This window comes from Semicossyphus pulcher, unplaced genomic scaffold (assembly GCF_022749685.1).
Source record: "Semicossyphus pulcher isolate SPU_LCO1_2020_fin unplaced genomic scaffold, fSemPul1.0.p SCAF_7, whole genome shotgun sequence".
In the NCBI taxonomy this organism is placed as follows: domain Eukaryota; kingdom Metazoa; phylum Chordata; class Actinopteri; order Labriformes; family Labridae; genus Semicossyphus; species Semicossyphus pulcher.
The window spans coordinates 2264530-2283207 of NW_027211748.1; the positions used below are offsets into that span (position 1 = coordinate 2264530).

Genomic DNA, 18678 nt, shown 5'->3' on the forward strand with positions numbered 1-18678 from the left:
GTTTCAGAAGAGTCTGAGGTTTAAAGGGGAGAGGGGGTGGAGCAGAGGATTTGACGGAGTTAGAATGACTACAGGTGCATAAGAAAGACGAACAATTACAAACACTGATTTTAAGAGTGAAAATATTTAATTCAAGGCAGAAACATTTATTTTGTATCTTTGATGTAGAAAGTTTAAAGTTTGTGTTCAATCTTTAAACGTCTGTTTCTGAAGAGAAGACAAAGTCAGTCAGCAGACGTGATTCATTTATTATTAAAGTTTTAATCTTTGCTTTGAAATGATTCTTTTCACAGACTTCTCTGTTTCTCTGAAGTGATTCATTGACAAGTTTCTTTGTCTCCATTTGAATCTGACAGCAGACAAAAAATCGGACTCACAATGAAGCAGAAATCAAATGTTAGCACAAACACAATCAGGCTGCTGGTGAACACAGTAACAAAGACACCGACCTGTGATAAATACTAAAGTCCAAATCCACAAAACTCACAGTCTCACATCTTATTTTGTATTCTGTTGTTCATCTCTTCATTAGAGCTTCTTGATGTTTCACTGAGTGAAATATTCAAACCAACACTCAGTCACACGGCACACTTCTGCATGTCAGCTGCATCATTTTAGACACATTGGCCCCAAAATCCTGCACCACAGATTTAGCTGTAAACCTTGATTAATTGATTGATTGAAGTTTGCCAATGAATTATATTGTTTAATTCATGCAAGATAGGCCTTCTGTCATGTTGACAGTTTGTTTTTGTGAACGTATGAATAGAGCGTAGATTGAAATGTTGCTGCCTCAAGGAATTGTGGGACGTTAAGATGTCCTTTCCTCTCATAAAGGAGGGTCCAGTGTTTCCTCTGCTTCAGGAGAAAGGAGAGGAAGCATTGAAGCGCCTGTCCCCAGTATTTGTAGAGTTCAAACAGCTCTTATCATGGCAGCCTCTTCAACACTTCCAGCTCGTTTCACTCAGTTAGAAACTCTGAGCAGAGAGGACTTTTCAAACGCAGCCCAGGTGTCTTTCATAGTCGAGTCATCAAGTCTTTCTTCATTTCTCTTTGTTTTTCTGTCTTTAGTCTTCAGTTCAGTCCTCAGTCTGCTCCCTGACAGATCTGATCTTTGTTTCTGTCTCATGTTTGTGTGAAGATCTTTATTACACACATTAAACTGCAATGAAAACACTCATAAAACACTAATTATCCCACTATTGCTTCCATATGTTTTAAATGTCATTTACACAAAGGACAAAACATGAACAACAAAAATACTCTAAATGTTCTTTAACACTATTTGTCAGCTACATTTTAATTTCAATAAGAGGATTGAAACACAATTTAATTATTTTCACTATCAAATGTGTTTTTACACTTCAAATATTTTATGCTGCATAAATATTTTGGTCTAATCTGATTATGTTGTTGCAGTCTCTTTATTTAAAGTATCAATATGAACATTTATTTATTTGTATGAATGTTGAATTTTGATCAAGAAAATCATATTTTCTCTGCTGCTGGGGTTCATTGTGCGATCTAAAGAAAAACTAAAGAGTTCTTGTTCACTTTCATTATTATCCAAACAGGTTGTCTTATGTCTGGAGTTATTGACTCAAATATCATAAACAAATTAACATGAGAATATTTAATTTGATGCTGATATTACAAATAAATACACAGCTAACTGTTGTCACCAGTTGATAACAGTTGACACTTAAATAACGTTAAACACACAAGTGACCTGTTGTAGTTTTCATTCATATATACTGATTGAGTTTCTCCTCTATAGATGTTGATATCAAAGACAAACCTGTATCTACATTTTCAGCTGTTTTCAGGACACAACCAAATGTCCTGACTGAGCGAAAACTAAATGAACTCTGATTTATTTTATAATAATATCATAGAAGATTTTATACAACATGTATTGAATTGTCTTCATGTAGTTCCCTGCAGTTATCAGCTGGTATTACAGTGTATATAACAGTACTGCTGTCTGTTCAGTGCAGATTAAAACCTTCACACTGCCTCCCCCTAGTGTCTGCACACACACTGTTCCAAACTCTACTGCTACTTTCAATAGGACTACAACTGCTTCTACTACCATTATTAATGCTATATTACTGTTTCTAGACTCTGCCTTTCACATTTGTAAAGCCGTGATTGACATGTGGAAAACTCCCCTCAAAGCCCTTTAAGGTGGAATAAGAGAGAGGAGAAGAATCTACAGGAGGACACAGATCCTGATCCAAAACACCTGATGATGTCATACTTACTGAAAACGTTCTTATTGAAAGTTCAGGAGAAATGACAAGTTTAAAGTTTGGATTTTAAAGCCTCAACTTAGTCAGACTGTCTGATGTCAGCAGGGAGGTTATTCCTGACGTAGCCAGCTGACTCCTGTTTAACTCTGAGGACAGACAGGAACCCTGTATTCTGACAGCATAGAGCACAGGATGTATACGGCTACGAGGTCAGACAGGTGTGAAGGAGTGAAGCCATTCATCCGTCTGAACCACAAAAAGTCCTATGAGACATTGATAAGTAGCAAATGAAGTTAAATTGGTGCTGTATGCTCACCTGTTCTACTTTTAGTGCAACAGTTACAATAATCAAGTCAGGATGAAACAAAGGTGTTAATTACTGTCTCTACATCAGCTCTGTGCAGGAAGGAGCGTGTTTTAGCTTTGGTACACAGGTGTTAAAAGTGATCTTGGTGATTTCTTTACTGTGCTGATCAAATAGAGCACATTGAACAACAATAAGATCCTTGATAGTCAAACTTTGAAACTGTCTCATTTGTCTAAAGTCTAAAGTCTAAACGGAAGGACGGACAGACGGACGGATGGACGGACAACGTTTAATTTTGCCCAATGGTTAAGTCTGTGTCTAAACACTCTTCCTCCTTCTCGCGATCCTCTTACCAAGTTCTGGGTTTGAGAGAATCGATTGGTCCGTTGCAGGGTCTTTTATATGGGTTGATCTCTTAGCAGGTTACCATGGTGATTAACCCCGGTAACGAGTGAAGCACTATCACATCCCTGAAAAGCCGTGTTTAACCTGACATTACCTCACTAACCCCAAATCCTCATGTTAGTACAGGCCTCTGAACAACACACAGAGGTGCTGTCTGATCTGACATCCCTATCAGCAGGACAGTGTTATTAGTCTGTGACAAAACTACAACACAACAAATCACTGTTGGAAATACATCTGGTTGGTTTATGGAACCATCTTGGTCGTGCTTTAAAAACCATCATGGACTGAGCTGTCTCCTGAGGTAAAGCCAGAGGTCATGTTGACCCATCCATCAAACCCGACCTCCTTTACATGCAGACTTTGACTCTCCATAATGATGTCACCTGCCTTCCTCCTTTTGCACTCATCATAATAACCACAGCCTGTAGAGGCTTTGTCACTTCAGTATAAAGGAATAAAACAGCTGATCATGTACCTGACCCTTTGACCTCTCCAACTAAAACAAACAGCCCAGTCTCACAGCAGTCTGTTAAACAGTCAGGAACATATAGAATCGTGTAAATGGACATGACTGTTTTAACATGTGTTTCATTTGGAAGTATGTAACATAAAAGCCTTCTCATGTCAGGCAGCACGACAGCATCACCTGGTGGTGGCTTGAATTACACACTGTAAAAAATTATTTTTGAGTGTAGTAAATACAATCTAAGTAAATTATACTAAAAGTATAATTAAGTAAGTCAGCAAGTGAATTAATTGAAATGAGTAAAGTTTACCTGCATTACCTAACTTTCAACAGTGACAGTTGCAGCCCAAAACAACAATAAAATCTACCCAAAGATTTTGGGCCTGTACTGCAAAGTGTGCATGCATCAACGTTTGTTCTTGGCTGGTGTGGCAGCACGTGACATCATGCGTCTGTGTTTTCAATCCGTCCTTGTCTGGCCTCATGGTGGCAGTGAAAGTCGAGAGTGTCTCATTTGGGATTGTTTGAGTATGAATATGCGCAAGAGTCTTGGAGTGGAAGGTGATACAATATGTGGAATATTTCTCAAGGGGAAAAATCCCACAGATCTAAATGTCCGTTTGAGAAGCTCACACAAGAAAGCTAACCTAGCTCACCTTGACAAGGTAAGGGAGAACGCCTGGCCCCCTCCCCGGAAATGTAGGTAGTTAACAAGAGTCTTATTTTAACAGGTTTGGGAACAGAATCCATCTGCTTTGATGACAATTCAGCTTTTTTAATTATCCTGTATAAACAGAAACATCCATTTAAGTGCAGATATTAATGCCTGCGTAGATGTCCAGCAGAGAGAAGTCTTGGCCCACAAATCTGATATCAGTTATCTGGATATCTACTGATGACACCAGACACCATCATGTCATCATCACCTGGAGAGGCTAAATAGTCTTCAGACGATAGCCTATGGGCGGAGATTAATGTAAATGTGTCTGTGTACTCACCCAGGTGGTCGGCAGCAGTCGTGGAAACAGTCCACTGATCCAGACAGACGCGTTTCTTTTTGAAGCACAAATTGTCAAATAAAAGCGGTGATGAGTGGCCGCGGGGTGTGAGGCAGCCTTAGGGCATGTTGCAACAGCAGGGTGTGCATGAGCCGCAGGATGTGCTGCAGACACAGGCTTTGCACCAGTAGATGGTGCTATCACCCAAATTCATGTGTAGATCTGTACAGGCCGGGACTATAATCATGCATGTGAAATTTGAAGCTAATTGAACATTGTATATTAGAGTTACTACTGGGTCCTACCAGTGGGTGGTGCTAAGATTATGAGCGAAAATTATTATGCAGATGTGTCAGGGCAGTGCCCTCATGAAACCTGTCAAATTTGGTGGAGATTGGACAATGTATATGAGAGATTATACAGGCTCTCACCAGCGGGTGGTGCTGTAGCATTCGCAAAAAAAGGAGTGTGTAGATCTGTTCAGGGCGGGACTCTTACCAAGCATATAGAATTTGGTGCAGATATGGTGAAGGACAGCTGAGTTGTTAATGCCCAAATGTTGTGGCGCGGCATCGTGGCGAAGGTTATATGCGCTGCGCAGCCAGGGTCACGCCCTCTGTTGAACCTCACCGAGTTTTTTTAACAGACCTTGATCAAGGTGTTGAGGCTTTCCTGGCCAAAGTGTGATGTTGATATGTTTTACTGGCTTGGAGGAGTGGCTTGTAGAGTAAAACATGTAATTTCTTGTTTCTATGCTTTATGGGAAATATTTTCATGTAGTTGTGTTCGGGCTGGGCCTCTGATCATCCATAAATAATATGAAGAGGATCGAACATTGTGTATGAAAGTGACAGTGATTTTCTGTTTTTGGCATTTTGCCAAAAAAAAACCATCCAACTTTGACCTCCAGCCACGGCTGCGCCCTTTAAAGAAACGTCAAGCTTTTAATAACTTTTCATCTCCAGTGTCTTGTCAATACACTGAGCGAATTTAAAAAGATGAGAGGAAGTCTGTGGGAGTTCAGGAGTTCGTTAAAATATGGAACCAGTGAATATGGCGAAATAGGCCAAAAATGACCACAAAATACAAAATGGCTGACTTCCTGTTGGGTTTAGGGTATATCCATAATAGACTTTTTTGTAGGTCCTGTCGTGATACATATGTGTACCAGCCATTTTGCCACGCCTATTCACAAAAACACTATCTGAAGTACATTTCTCCTACTTGTGATGCGCACACCAATTTTCATGAGTTTTGGTGCATGTTAAAGCCGCCAAATATGTGACTTTGGAGGAAGAAGAAGAAAAACCGTAAAGAAGAATAATTGCTTGCATTCCAATAGGTCCTGGCACCGCCTTCGGTGCTCGGCCCCTAATAAAAAACTCTCTTCTTTCCACCAGATTGAGGAACAGACAAAAGGTTCAGTCTCTGAGAACCTCGGGTTTCTGTCAGAGCTGCTGGAAGCAGTGGGGATGTTTGTTGGACAGATTAGTGAAGGACATCATGAAACAGTATACACCTGAGTTGTATTCAACCTATTGAAGTGGCTTCCTCTCTGACCTCTGTCTTCTCTGCTCCTCTCAGGCCTCCAACAACTGGTTTGGTTACACCCATTGCTCACTAGTTCATCCACGTGTTGCATTCATCACTGACCGACCTGATGACGTCATAAAGTGTATTTTGTCTTAAGTTAAGAATAAATTCACTTTGTTTAAATGTAGTTTCATGTTTGATTCCCTTTTTGTCACTGACTTTAGGCCACTTTGTCACAATTATTGTTGAACTGCAGTCATTTACTGTGTGTTTTTATCCACTAGATGTCACTGTGACCTTCCCCAGACAAACAAGAAAATAATGATGCATTTTTATAGAATCCATCATTTATATTCAAAGACAGCTGAGGATGATTTTAAGACTTCACTTGATGTTTTTTGTCGCTCATTTAAAGGTTTGTTTGTAATTTTTGAAGTGGGGTTGTATGAGGTACTTCTCTACAGTCAGTGTAACTTCAAAAACTCTGCACTATCCCTTTAAAGTCTGAGGGTTAATATTTTGTATTTATTCAGAGATCCTCGTGTGAATTATCTGTGCTGCTCTGGTTACTGAAAATGATCAATATTCACTTTTACACTGACTTCTACACTTCTGTCAATTTTCTTAATAACAGCTTCATCTTGTCTGCTTCATCCAAAAAATCTAATGGGCATAAATTCACATAAAACATCCCACAATTTAAATTATTTGAGAGAACATAGATCATTATTATTACTTATTATAATTTAAAAATGGAGAATATATAACAACATAAATGTGTGACGTCTCTGTTGAGACTAAACAAAGTGCTCTGAGTCACAGCTGAAACAACAGCCTGACCTTTGTGTGCTTAGGTTTGACAGTTATTCCCATTAAAGGAGATTTGACAAAACGACAAGCAGAAATCATGAAATCAGCAAACAAGATGCAGTTTGTCTTTATATTTTAAATAACAGAGCTCAAAGCAGCTCCAAAATAATAGTGATGGAGGTGATACTTCATTGTGTTCAGCATTATATGTGAGGAGGTGACCTTCAGGTCGGTCGTCATTGTTGGTCTCTGCGCTACATTCAGTTAAAACTCACGGTTCAGATCACATCAAGGTTTTGACTCATAAAGTAATTCACTAAATAACTTGTGTTGCAGCTTCACAATGCATCTTAAATCTCAAAGCATGTAATCACTGCACTTCAGAGTGCTGTATTTCATACCATGATAGCTAAACGTTGCAATGTGTTTTTTATGCATGTAGAGCCGTGTGGCCTGATCAACTATGACCATGGATCAGCTCTGTTCAGTTACATCTGTAGCTCAGTGGACAGATTCATACAGACAACAGGAGATAGAAAAACAAGTAGAGAGAGGGAGAGGAGTCCATGAGTGTGTACAGCAGCAGATATGATTCTCTTCTCAGTGGTTATTAGACTCATAAAAAACTGTTGGCAGCTTATCAACACTTCCTCTCTTGCAGCAGACGAGCTCTGTGGGTTTCAGCTCTGCAGCCTTCTCACCGTTAACTGAGGCTTTTCACATTAAGAACACAATGACAGTTACAACATTTGAATGTGGTTCAAGAAGAAAACAAAGAATCATTCCAGGAAGTTTAGTCTGCGCTCAGTTCTCATTGTCTCAGCTTTGATCTGTGTTATTAATGTGTGAGAGAAACAGCAGAAATAATGAACTCAGAGCTGAGACACTGAAGAAGGGAGACACGTTCAGCCCCTGCAGTCTGCTCTCACACTGCTTATTAGCTCGTAGTGTGTTGGTGGAAAATAAATAACAATATTAATATAAATAATAATAAAACAGAAACAGCAGAAACAAACAAATATTGATGTTTTGTCACAGCCAACAGCGTCTCATGCTGTGTGTGTGTTTTTAAATGCATATTTGGCTGTTTCCTTTATGCTGCATGTATACATATATATATATACATATATATATATATATATATATATGTCTGCATGAGACGCATCGGGCTTACATCTAAATGTATTATGAACCCATCACCATCATTAATTCAGAGCTGTGCCTGGTGATGTGCCTTTTCATGTAATATATCATTATTCATATGATTATTGATTATTTATATTCCCTTTTCAGATTTTTAGAACATGAAACAATTGTAATATGTTGGTGTTTCTGGAGTCCTCAGTCATCGCCTGTTTAGCTCAGCGGTTACATCGCGTGTCATCCCCTCTCTCTCTCAGCCGACACTCTCCACTGTCCTCTCTCTCTAAATAAAGGCAGAAAAGGCCAAAAAAAGTACATTTAAAGAAACAAAAAAGGTTTTGCCCTCAAAGTGTATTTTTAATGACCATGACTCCTCGACTATAATTTGTACAAAAATATCAACAATATGTTGCACATTTGTTATCATTGGTTAGATCAACACAACATAAAAGCAGAAGCATAAAATACGGAGACAAACATCTCTCCTTGTTGTCTCACCCCCTGAAAAAAGAAACTGCTGTATTCTTTCTCACTGTCGGTCTCATAATCTGGTTATTGTTGATGACAAAGATCATCACATCTGTCACAGTGGTCTGTCCATCTTAATCAGAGTCACCTCTGTAACCCCACTAACACACTGATCTGCTGTGAATGAGGTTGTAGCTTCAGTTTGATCAGTGTAGCAGTCTGTACTACACACGCCCGTCATTATATGGCACATAATTGTGGCATTAAGCTTTTTAAAGCCTCACTTCTATTGTCCCCTGACTTACAAACATCTTCTTATGTATAAAGATTACACTATGCAGATTTTTTTTATTCTTTAAGGGCGACAGTTAAAAAAACGTTTCTCCAGCCTGACCCCAACTTGTAACATAATACAACATATATGGAGATATGGGTTTATTTATTCATTTGCTTTATTTTTAACATGAGTTTGTGTTTAACGTAATATGTGAATTAATAATTATACATTATAACGATACATTTTGAATTTCTTTGCAAAGCAGTTTATGATTCTGTATTGAAACATAAAAGACAGTCTATGCAAAGTCACGACGTATACCAAAGCATTTAATCTTAATAAAACTGTAATAATATGAAAAACATGAAGCATTTGATATTAAAAAGAAATACAAGAACAGGTAAAACACTGAATAATACAATATATACCAGAAAGTGAACGATTATACAAATCAAGTTTATTAAGCAGAGATAATCAGATTAGCACTATACTACAAAATCTGCTCTTAGTAATGCAAACTTACAGTGTATCAGTAAACATGGAACAATCATTGCATATATATTCATGATTTACATTTTTAACTGATAATCAAAGTGATACATGAGATGGATTTATGAGATGATGGTGAGAAAAGGTGAGCAGAAAATAGTCAGCATGTGTGCAGTTGGTGGACGGTCACTTGTTTCTGAGGATGGTCAGCACAAAGAGTCCACAGCAGTACACCAGACTCTTCACTATCAGCAGCGTGTACAGCAGCAGGAGCAGCTTCACCTGGTACTGAGACGGAGAACCTTCTGAAACAGGAAAGGAGTTATACAAAATGTCAGCTCTCTGCTCCTCTCCTCTCTCTGACATCATCACTAAATGAAGCTGAATCATTGCTGAACACAGTCACCAAGCCTTCATTACCTGTTTCTGTCTGCGCCTCCACCCTGAAGCCCTCGTGCTGCACGTAGCAGCGGTATTCATACAAGCTGATCTCTTGCTGATGGATGGACAAGATGGAGGCAGTACATCCAGACTCTCTGAGCTTCAGCAGCCGTCCGTCAGCAGAGGGCAGCTCCTCCAGACGTCCATTCTCCTTTTGTCTTTTCCAGGAGAACTGGACCAGAGGAGGAAACATGGCTGAGGCCACACACAGCAGGGAGCTCTTCCCCTCCAGGTCGGCGCTGGGTGCTGCCGGGTACACGCTCACCACGGGCTTCACCACCTGCTCATCTGAAGTTTGATCGCGCAACAAGCAGCACACACACATTCACAATCACAATCAGGTTTATTGCCAAGTAAACGTTTACACATACAAGGAAAACAATGAACATAGAAACAGAATAAAAAGTACAAAGCTAGTAAACAGCAGTATTGTTACTGTCAAGGATCTTAAAGAAAAGATCAAATAAACAATACAAATATGAAAAACAATATTATATAAAATATGTGTATTCACACAGTCACCAGCAGCTTCCAGCACTGCATTCAGTCTGATCCTGAAAACTACATGGACTGTGGTCTCTAAATCACGCATCAACACAGCTCCAATTTTAGATCATGAACTGTATTAATCTCTTAGCAAACACATTTATTATTTAATGTCACATATGGTATATGTGAAACACAAGCATGATAATAGTAATTAGTCATTATTACAATATATCAACATGTTGTACACTTACTTTGCTCTAAGCATCAATATTCTTTAAGATTTTCAAATTAAAACATTTATATAAAACATTACTAAAATATGATTATTAAAAGTGAAAGAACATTTTATTAAAAATAAAATGTTTAAGGTATCAAATAATGACAAAATGCAATTTAATATAATCATGAAATGTATTTTCTGAGAATATAAACATTTCTTTCTGTAATAGTGATATTGTGCTCATTATTATTAGTTACATATTGACCTTGACAGAAAACATTATGATCATTTATCTAACATTAAATATTTACAGGTTAATACTAAAGAAACAAATCAATACAACAATCACTTCATAATGATTTTTATTAACAGTATTTTAATTATGTTATGAAATGTGAATAAAGTTTACTGTGATTTTTAATATGAAATAAAGTTTTAAATGATTCCCGAGCAGAGTTCTAAATATAAAATCATGTTAAGATTATAATGTCTGTAAAAGTATTGATATTTTAACATTTGTGCCTTTCTTTTTAAAGCTATAGAAATATAGAAACGAGAAAAGGCGTGGTAGTTTTATTTATAGACATATAAATACCAGTTGTGAAGTTAATTTTAGAGTCTCAGAATGATTGAATAATTTTTTACAACATATTTCAAGATATGAGCTGATTTTTTTTGTTACCAAAGAACAGTAGTTGCTGAATAACAGAGAACATTAAATAGTGATATCTGTAACATTGCTTATATCAGACTCAGACTATGAACCAGTTTTATCGGCTGCAGAATAAAGAACATCCTGAGCTGTTCAGTCACATTTGAACATCTTTTCACAAGTTAGGAACATTTTTAGTCACAATAGCTGCATGGCTGCAGAAAATATCCACCAATTATACACATTTAACATGGAATGTCTTAAGCAACAAAAACGAATTAAAAACACATTTCAGACTTGTTCAATAAACAACTGAAGACAATAAATGTTTATTCTTACCTGTAACAAACAGTCTAGTTCCAGAGCCAAAGATGAAGTACCAGCTGCTGCCTCCCCACACAGTGAAAACAACTGATACAAAAACCTGTGTGCTGCTGAACAAATTGTGAACCAGGATCAGATTACAGCTCATGTCTTCCTCTGATGTTCATGTCGACATAAATGTCTCTTCTTTGATATTTTCCTAGCAGTGTTCCTCTATTGATGCTAATGGAGTTAGTCAGTTGGAGCATGAGGATGAACTGAGCATTCATTTTCCATGTTGTTATTTTGTTAGTTTGTCTTTTCTTTTATTGCACATCTTGTTTATGGATCTAATGATGCTGCATGTTGTGTTGTACAGATTGTAAAGCCACTAGAGGCAAATGTATGATTTGTAATATTGACCGTGTAAATTAAACCACTAGAAAGTTCACTTTACCTGTCAGTCAGGCTCAGCTGTATTTTGTGTTTAGTGTAATAAGCAACTGTTGGTGTAAGGTGGCAGTCTGAATGAACAACAAGTGATGCTGTTACAGATCTATTCCACAGAGCATTCAGACAGTCTCGACTGGAGCTCTGACATTTCTTCTGTGTAAGAATCTGTTTTTAAGTTCACTTTGCACTCGTCCATGCTGTTTAGATTATCTTTAAATGGCACAACTAAAACCATCCATCCAGTTTATGTGTTTTGTTATTTAAGATATTAAGCCGAACTTTGATGCACTGAAATGTACTTTTCTATAAACAGTTGACTTTGCACCACCCTGTAACGTTTTGGATCCAGGATGTCTCTTGTGATCATCAGCAGTGACAAAGGTTTGGGATTTATATCAGCTGTTAAGCACAACCCCTTGAATCATTTACCAGATGATATTCACTACGAAATAAATTCTCACCCAAATATATGTAAACTTGTTGAACCATAACATCACGTTATTAGCAGTGAAGTCTCTCTGTCTCTCTCTCTCTCTCTCTCTTTGTCATATTAATGCAGCTCATTAACTCTGTATCTTCTGGTCCCATTAACATTACTAACCACATATCTTCTCAGGAGTTCTTGTGCTCCCTTGTCTTGAAGGTTCCTGGGGATCGTTGCTGCAGACCACCTGCTGCTGTGGATCTGCTCGACTGCAACAACTAATAACATCAGCCTTCCCCATAGTATCATTATTGTTGCTGCTAATGCTAATAGTTGACCTGTTAACTCCAACTGTTACAATTACTATTACCACAGCCTTTGTCATTATTCTGCTTCTCGCGCTAATTTATTTTTTCGCTAATTTTCACACTAGTGTACCACGTTTATCGGCATTGTAACCATATGTATGTATTACCTGTTGTTGTTCATGTAACAAGAACATATGTTGTTGTTGCTCTCTTTGCCTGTCTCTATCCTGCATCTCCTTCTATCCCATTCTCGGCCCATCCAGTCGAGGCAGAAGGCTGTTCAACATGAGTCTGGTTCTGCTCGAGGTTTCTGCCTGTTAAAAGGAAGTTTTTCTGCCAATGTGCTGAATATTGCTAAGTGCTACTCATGGTGATTCATGTTGGGCCTCTCTTTAAATAACATTACAAAGAGTCGGTCTAGACCTGCTCTTTTTGTAAAGTGTCTTGAGATAACTCTGGTTATGATTTGGTGCTATACTAATTAAATTTGATTGATTTGATTGATTGATTGAAGTTACAGCAGTGCATTCAGCGAGTGATGCAAGAAATCTGACCCCTTCCTGTCTTCCTCCTTTCATTGTTTCCTGATTGCTTCAGAGAATATTTACTTTAAATATAGCAGATCATCTATACGCTGAGAGAGTGATGAAGATCATCTATACACTGAGAGAGTGATGAAGATCATCTATACACTGAGAGTGATGAAGATCATCTATACGCTGAGAGAGTGATGAAGATCATCTATACGCTGAGAGAGTGATGAAGATCATCTATACGCTGAGAGAGTGATGAAGATCATCTATACACTGAGAGTGATGAAGATCATCTATACACTGAGAGTGATGAAGATCATCTATACGCTGAGAGAGTGATGAAGATCATCTATACGCTGAGAGAGTGATGAAGATCATCTATACACTGAGAGAGTGATGAAGATCATCTATACACTAGAGATCTATAAAATACCTGCCAAAATGAATACTGCTTCATAACCTTTTCAGGCCAACATCATCATCACAATTGCATTGTGATATGAGGGTAATCAGAATAAAAGCATCACTATAGTTAATAAGTAAATCTAAACATTTTGATTAACTCATGAGCACAAACATTTTGATTTAATTGTACTCATGTTTGCTTTTGTAAGAAGTGTTATCAATGGTCAGTATGATGCATATGATTTGCCTTTCAGTCCAGTGATTTTTAAATTAAAATAAAAGACAATTATTTTGAGAAATCACAGACCCATTTCAGAAACAATCAGTCTCGGTATCGTTCAAATTGTAACAAAAAGTATTGGAATCGTATCGAATTAAAAAAGTTTGATATCGCCCATCCCTAAAGGCCACGTTACGCTGGCATTGTGGACGCGTTAGCTTCCAAACACCGTGTGCAATACATCCGTATTGCATTTCCCTTCCCCTACTGGACCCTTTACTCAGACCTTTAGCTGGCCCCAGCAATACAAAGGGAATTGTGTATTTCCACTGGAGGAAGAGAGACCCCAGCCTGATGGGAAGTCAAGGCGTTCAACCAGCTGTTAGCCAGCTTTCAGGGCCTGCGCTCAACACGTGACCCCATCAGACGTGTTAGCTCGCGAGGACCTTGGGAAATAAGTCTGTATCACGTATTAGTCACCCTCACTGGAGGCAGAGAGATGCCAGCCTGACAGGGAGTCGAGGTGTTCAACCTGCTGTTAGCCGGCCTTCAGGGCTAAATACAACCAGGGTGACCCCAGGCGAGTTAGCTCGCGGGGACTGCAAGCAATACATCGGAATAGGGATACGTACTCTGACGGCAGGGGGATCATTTCCCATATGGAATATGTAAAGGGGTGGAGAGATAGTCTCAATACGATATCATCTATCAATGAGAGGATGATGAAGATCATCTCCTCACTGTTTAATTGGAACACACACAGAGCCTCAAGCAGAAGCCTTCATGATACTTGTAACTCTGAGGAGTTTGATGTGTCTAAGATGTGTTCATGTTTGTTTTTTCATTGCATCAGTCTGTGTGACAGCCAGGGATGCCTACTGGCACAACTGATGACCAGTCCAACTTCAATTACACAAAGACCCCCTCCCCCCCAGTGAAAATCTAGTATAAAACATTTCTAACACATCTATGTGCTGTTTTCATCAACATGTTGAAGACATTTCTGAAGCCATGTAAAAAGTCAACAGTCATGGCTGAGTCTGTCAGAAACATTCAGACAGGCATGGGGTCATACGTCACATGTGTAAGGAACCAATCATGGTAATGTGTGTGGGGTTGCTATGGAGAAATGAGTTGCATCGTGGGAAATGTTTCACCTTTACCTTTAATTTGTCAAAGGGGGGCGATTCAGGCTGAGCTTTTTCTTATAGCAACCAAACAATCAACAAGTGATTAGTATAGAGAGGGAGGAAGGACTTTATTCCAGCAGCACAACGAAGCACAAGATTTTTATCTGTCAAATGGATTAAGAAACAAATATTTCAGTCATATTTTTTATGTAATATTTTGTTAATCTAATTTTTCATCCACAGTCTGTTTTATTTAGTTATGACTTATTTTTGTGTCTTTATTTTGTTACACTGTGTTTCTGATTTTGTCCTGTTTTGTCCTCATTGTGGGAACAATAAACCTGCTGGAATATCTGAGAATATAAATAAAGACATGATAATGAATATAATTCTGACACAAGTAAAAAAGTGAACTCAGTTTGTTCTGTTTGTAATGGAGGTGAACTATGTGAACCTGGGCTGTGGTTTCTGCTGTCTTCCTGTCACAAACATTATCTGACATCTGTTCATCTGCTGGTTTTTGTTCAGGCTGCTCGCATCATTTCTCACTGTGGGAACATCACAGGAGCAGTAGTAGGAGGCTGAATGAGAGAGTTTAACCTTCTGGATCTGCAACTCACAGCCGTTCTGTTTATTCACAGCTGAGAAATCATCTTTCTGAGGATGATTGTAGCTTTTATCTATTGCACCACCACTCCTGCTAATATCTAGAATCCTTCTGAATGTTTCTGTGTCTCTCTTCTGGTACCAGAACACATAAGAGCCACTACACTGGTCAGTGCCTCCACAGCTGAAGGAGACTTCTTCTCCAACTTTCCTGGTCAATGATAAACTGTCCTGTTTGAGCTCTGCTGCCATGGCAACCAGCGCTGTAGAGAAACAGATTAAGGTCAGTGTGCCGGTTGTTCAGCCCTATCACTTAATAATGACACTTATACTTCAACAGTACATAGTTAAATAGTTAAACACATTAATGTCACTTCAAGGAGACAGGGTTGGTTTGTTGAAGGGTTTGTTGGCTCCTGATTGGCTGGAAACACTCACCTGAACACACACAGCACAGAGCTGCAGCTGGGAGGAGAAGCATTTTGTGCAGCAGTGTTTCCTCTGGTGAACCTGAGAAGAACCAGGACGAGCTGTGAGATCAGACGAGGGCCTCGTGGTTTCTAACAGGTCCTCAGATCTCCCATCAGCCCCTGCAGCAGGCAGATCAGGCCTTGTTGATGATTGACAGCTTGTTCAAAGTTGCTGTGTGGTTTCAGAAGAGTCTGAGGTTTAAAGGGGAGAGGGGGCGGAGCTGAGGAGCTGACGGAGTTAGAATGACTACAGGTGCATAAGAAAGACGAACAATTACAAACACTGATTTTAAGAGTGAAAATATTTAATTCAAGGCAGAAACATTTATTTTGTATCTTTGATGTAGAAAGTTTAAAGTTTGAGTTCAATCTTTAATCGTCTGTTTCTGAAGAGAAGACAAACAGCTCTTATCATGGCGGCCTCTTCAACACTTCCAGCTCGTTTCACTCAGTTAGAAACTCTGAGCAGAGAGGACTTTTCAAACGCAGCCCAGGTGTCTTTCATAGTCAAGTCATCAAGTCTTTCTTCATTTCTCTTTGTTTTTCTGTCTTTAGTCTTCAGTTCAGTCCTCAGTCTGCTCCCTGACAGATCTGATCTTTGTTTCTGTCTCATGTTTGTGTGAAGATCTTTATTACACACATTAAACTGCAATGAAAACACTCATAAAACACTAATTATCCCACTATTGCTTCCATATGTTTTAAATGTCATTTACACAAAGGACAAAACATGAACAACAAAAATACTCTAAATTTTCTTTAACACTATTTGTCAGCTACATTTTAATTTCAAGAAGAGGATTGAAACACAATTTAATTATTTTCACTATCAAATGTGTTTTTACACTTCAAATATGTTATGCTGAATAAATATTTTGGTCTAATCTGATTATGTTGTTGCAGTCTCTTTATTTAAAGTATCAATATGAACATTTATTTATTTGTATGAATATTGAATTTTGATCAAGAAAATCATATTTTCTCTGCTGCTGGGGTTCATTGTGCGATCTAAAGAAAAACTAAAGAGTTCTTGTTCACTTTCATTATTATCCAAACAGGTTGTCTTATGTCTGGAGTTATTGACTCAAATATCATAAACAAATTAACATGAGAATATTTAATTTAAATGCTGATATTACAAATAAATACACAGCTAAGTGTTGTCACCAGTTGATAACAGCTGACACTTAAATAAAGTTAAACACACAAGTGACCTGTTGTAGTTTTCATTCATATATACTGATTGAGTTTCTCCTCTATAGAAGTTGATATCAAAGACAAACCTGTATCTACATTTTCAGCTGTTTTCAGGACACAACCAAATGTCCTGACTGAGCGAAAACTAAATGATTTATTTTATAATAATATCATAGAAGATTTTATACAACATGTATTGAATTGTCTTCATGTAGTTCCCTGCAGTTATCAGCTGATATTACAGTGTATATAACAGTACTGCTGTCTGTTCAGTGCAGATTAAAACCTTCACACTGCCTCCCCCTAGTGTCTGCACACACACTGTTCCAAACTCTACTGCTACTTTTAATAGGACTACAACTGCTTCTACTACCATTATTAATGCTATATTACTGTTTCTAGACTCTGCCTTTTACATTTGTTTATATAGGATGTGTGTAATTATTGGCTTTATATATTCTTTTAATTTCACTTCCTGTTTTGTCTTTTGTTTCTGATTCCTGATTTCAAGTGATGTAAAAAAACAAACCCACAAATCACATATTAGATGTGAAGGAGTGAGACTATTCATCCATCTGAACCACAAAAAGTCCTATCAGACATTGATTAGGAGCAAATGAAGTTAAAATTGGTGCTGTATGCTCACATGTTCTACTTTTAGTGCAACAGTTACAATAATCAAGTCAGGATGAAACTAAGGTGTTAATTTCTGATCTACTTTCAGGTGAAACTGCTGCAAGTGTTGTCCCCACAGTGAGCGGCACTTTGTCGTTTCCATAATATTATATTTTCTTCAGTTTGTTGTCTCTTCTACAAACAGCTGATCCCACACTGTATGCTGCAGGCGTAGGAACACGTATGTGTTGCGGTCCACACAAAGACTTTTCTTACTGAAAAGTAAAACTCTGTGAATTATTCAAATATAGCATACAATCGATACCGCTATTGATTTTTAGGTGAGACGTCCTTTTGTGGACAAATGACGTGTGAAAGTGACCCTATCTGCAGAGGCATATAGCCTAGCTTACGTGCCGGCACTCCGGCCGGTTTCTAAACACCCAGGCCATGTTGACCGGCATCCACTGTATGTAGTATACTTACTAGTGATAAGTATCTCATACAACCCCACTTCAATCAAACCGAACCATCCCTTTAACACTGCCCAGGCGGACAAACTGTGGTAGTGTCGTGTCAGAAAAGGCCTCAGACCAAGGGCCAGATGAGGCCTGGGCCTCTCCAAACACTGACAATTTAAACTCTATACGTATCTAAAATCTGGAAACAAAAACCGATTCAAAACTAACTGAAGTCATTCAAAAATGAGACGAGAAAAAGCAGGATCTGATACAAAGTTTTATTGAGTCCAAAAACAGAACCACAATACAACCAGAATCTGAGCCCGGGCAATAGAGACTGAATAGGCATTCACACAGCCTGATCTTCTGTTCCCTGAGGACGCCCCGCCTGGTGCGGGCTCACAGATGCACAGAAACTCCCATTTTTTAATATTACGTCTATTCTCTGATTATTTTTAACCGTGTCAACGAAACTGAACTTTTAGCCATTAAATGTCCAGTTTCCGCGTTGTCTGGTTTCTACTAAAAAAAAACCTGCTATTGTTTGCTACTGTCTGGAAAACATCTGACTCGTGACACGGTTATTTCTGACCAGAGGTC

At 38.4% G+C, this 18678-nt stretch overlaps 1 protein-coding gene across 1 annotated transcript; it reads right to left on the minus strand.

The window, feature by feature from the left end:
- Positions 1-9141: 9141 nt before the first annotated feature.
- LOC138612134 (immunoglobulin lambda-1 light chain-like) lies at positions 9142-15816 on the minus strand. The gene is made up of 5 exons (XM_069685447.1): positions 15774-15816; positions 15293-15598; positions 11293-11343; positions 9524-9880; positions 9142-9489 (listed from the first exon to the last, which is right to left on the minus strand). The coding sequence occupies exons 1-5, from the start codon at positions 15814-15816 to the stop codon at positions 9338-9340; spliced, it is 909 nt and encodes a 302-aa protein (XP_069541548.1). The 3' UTR covers positions 9142-9337.
- Between the last annotated feature and the right edge of the window lie 2862 nt (positions 15817-18678).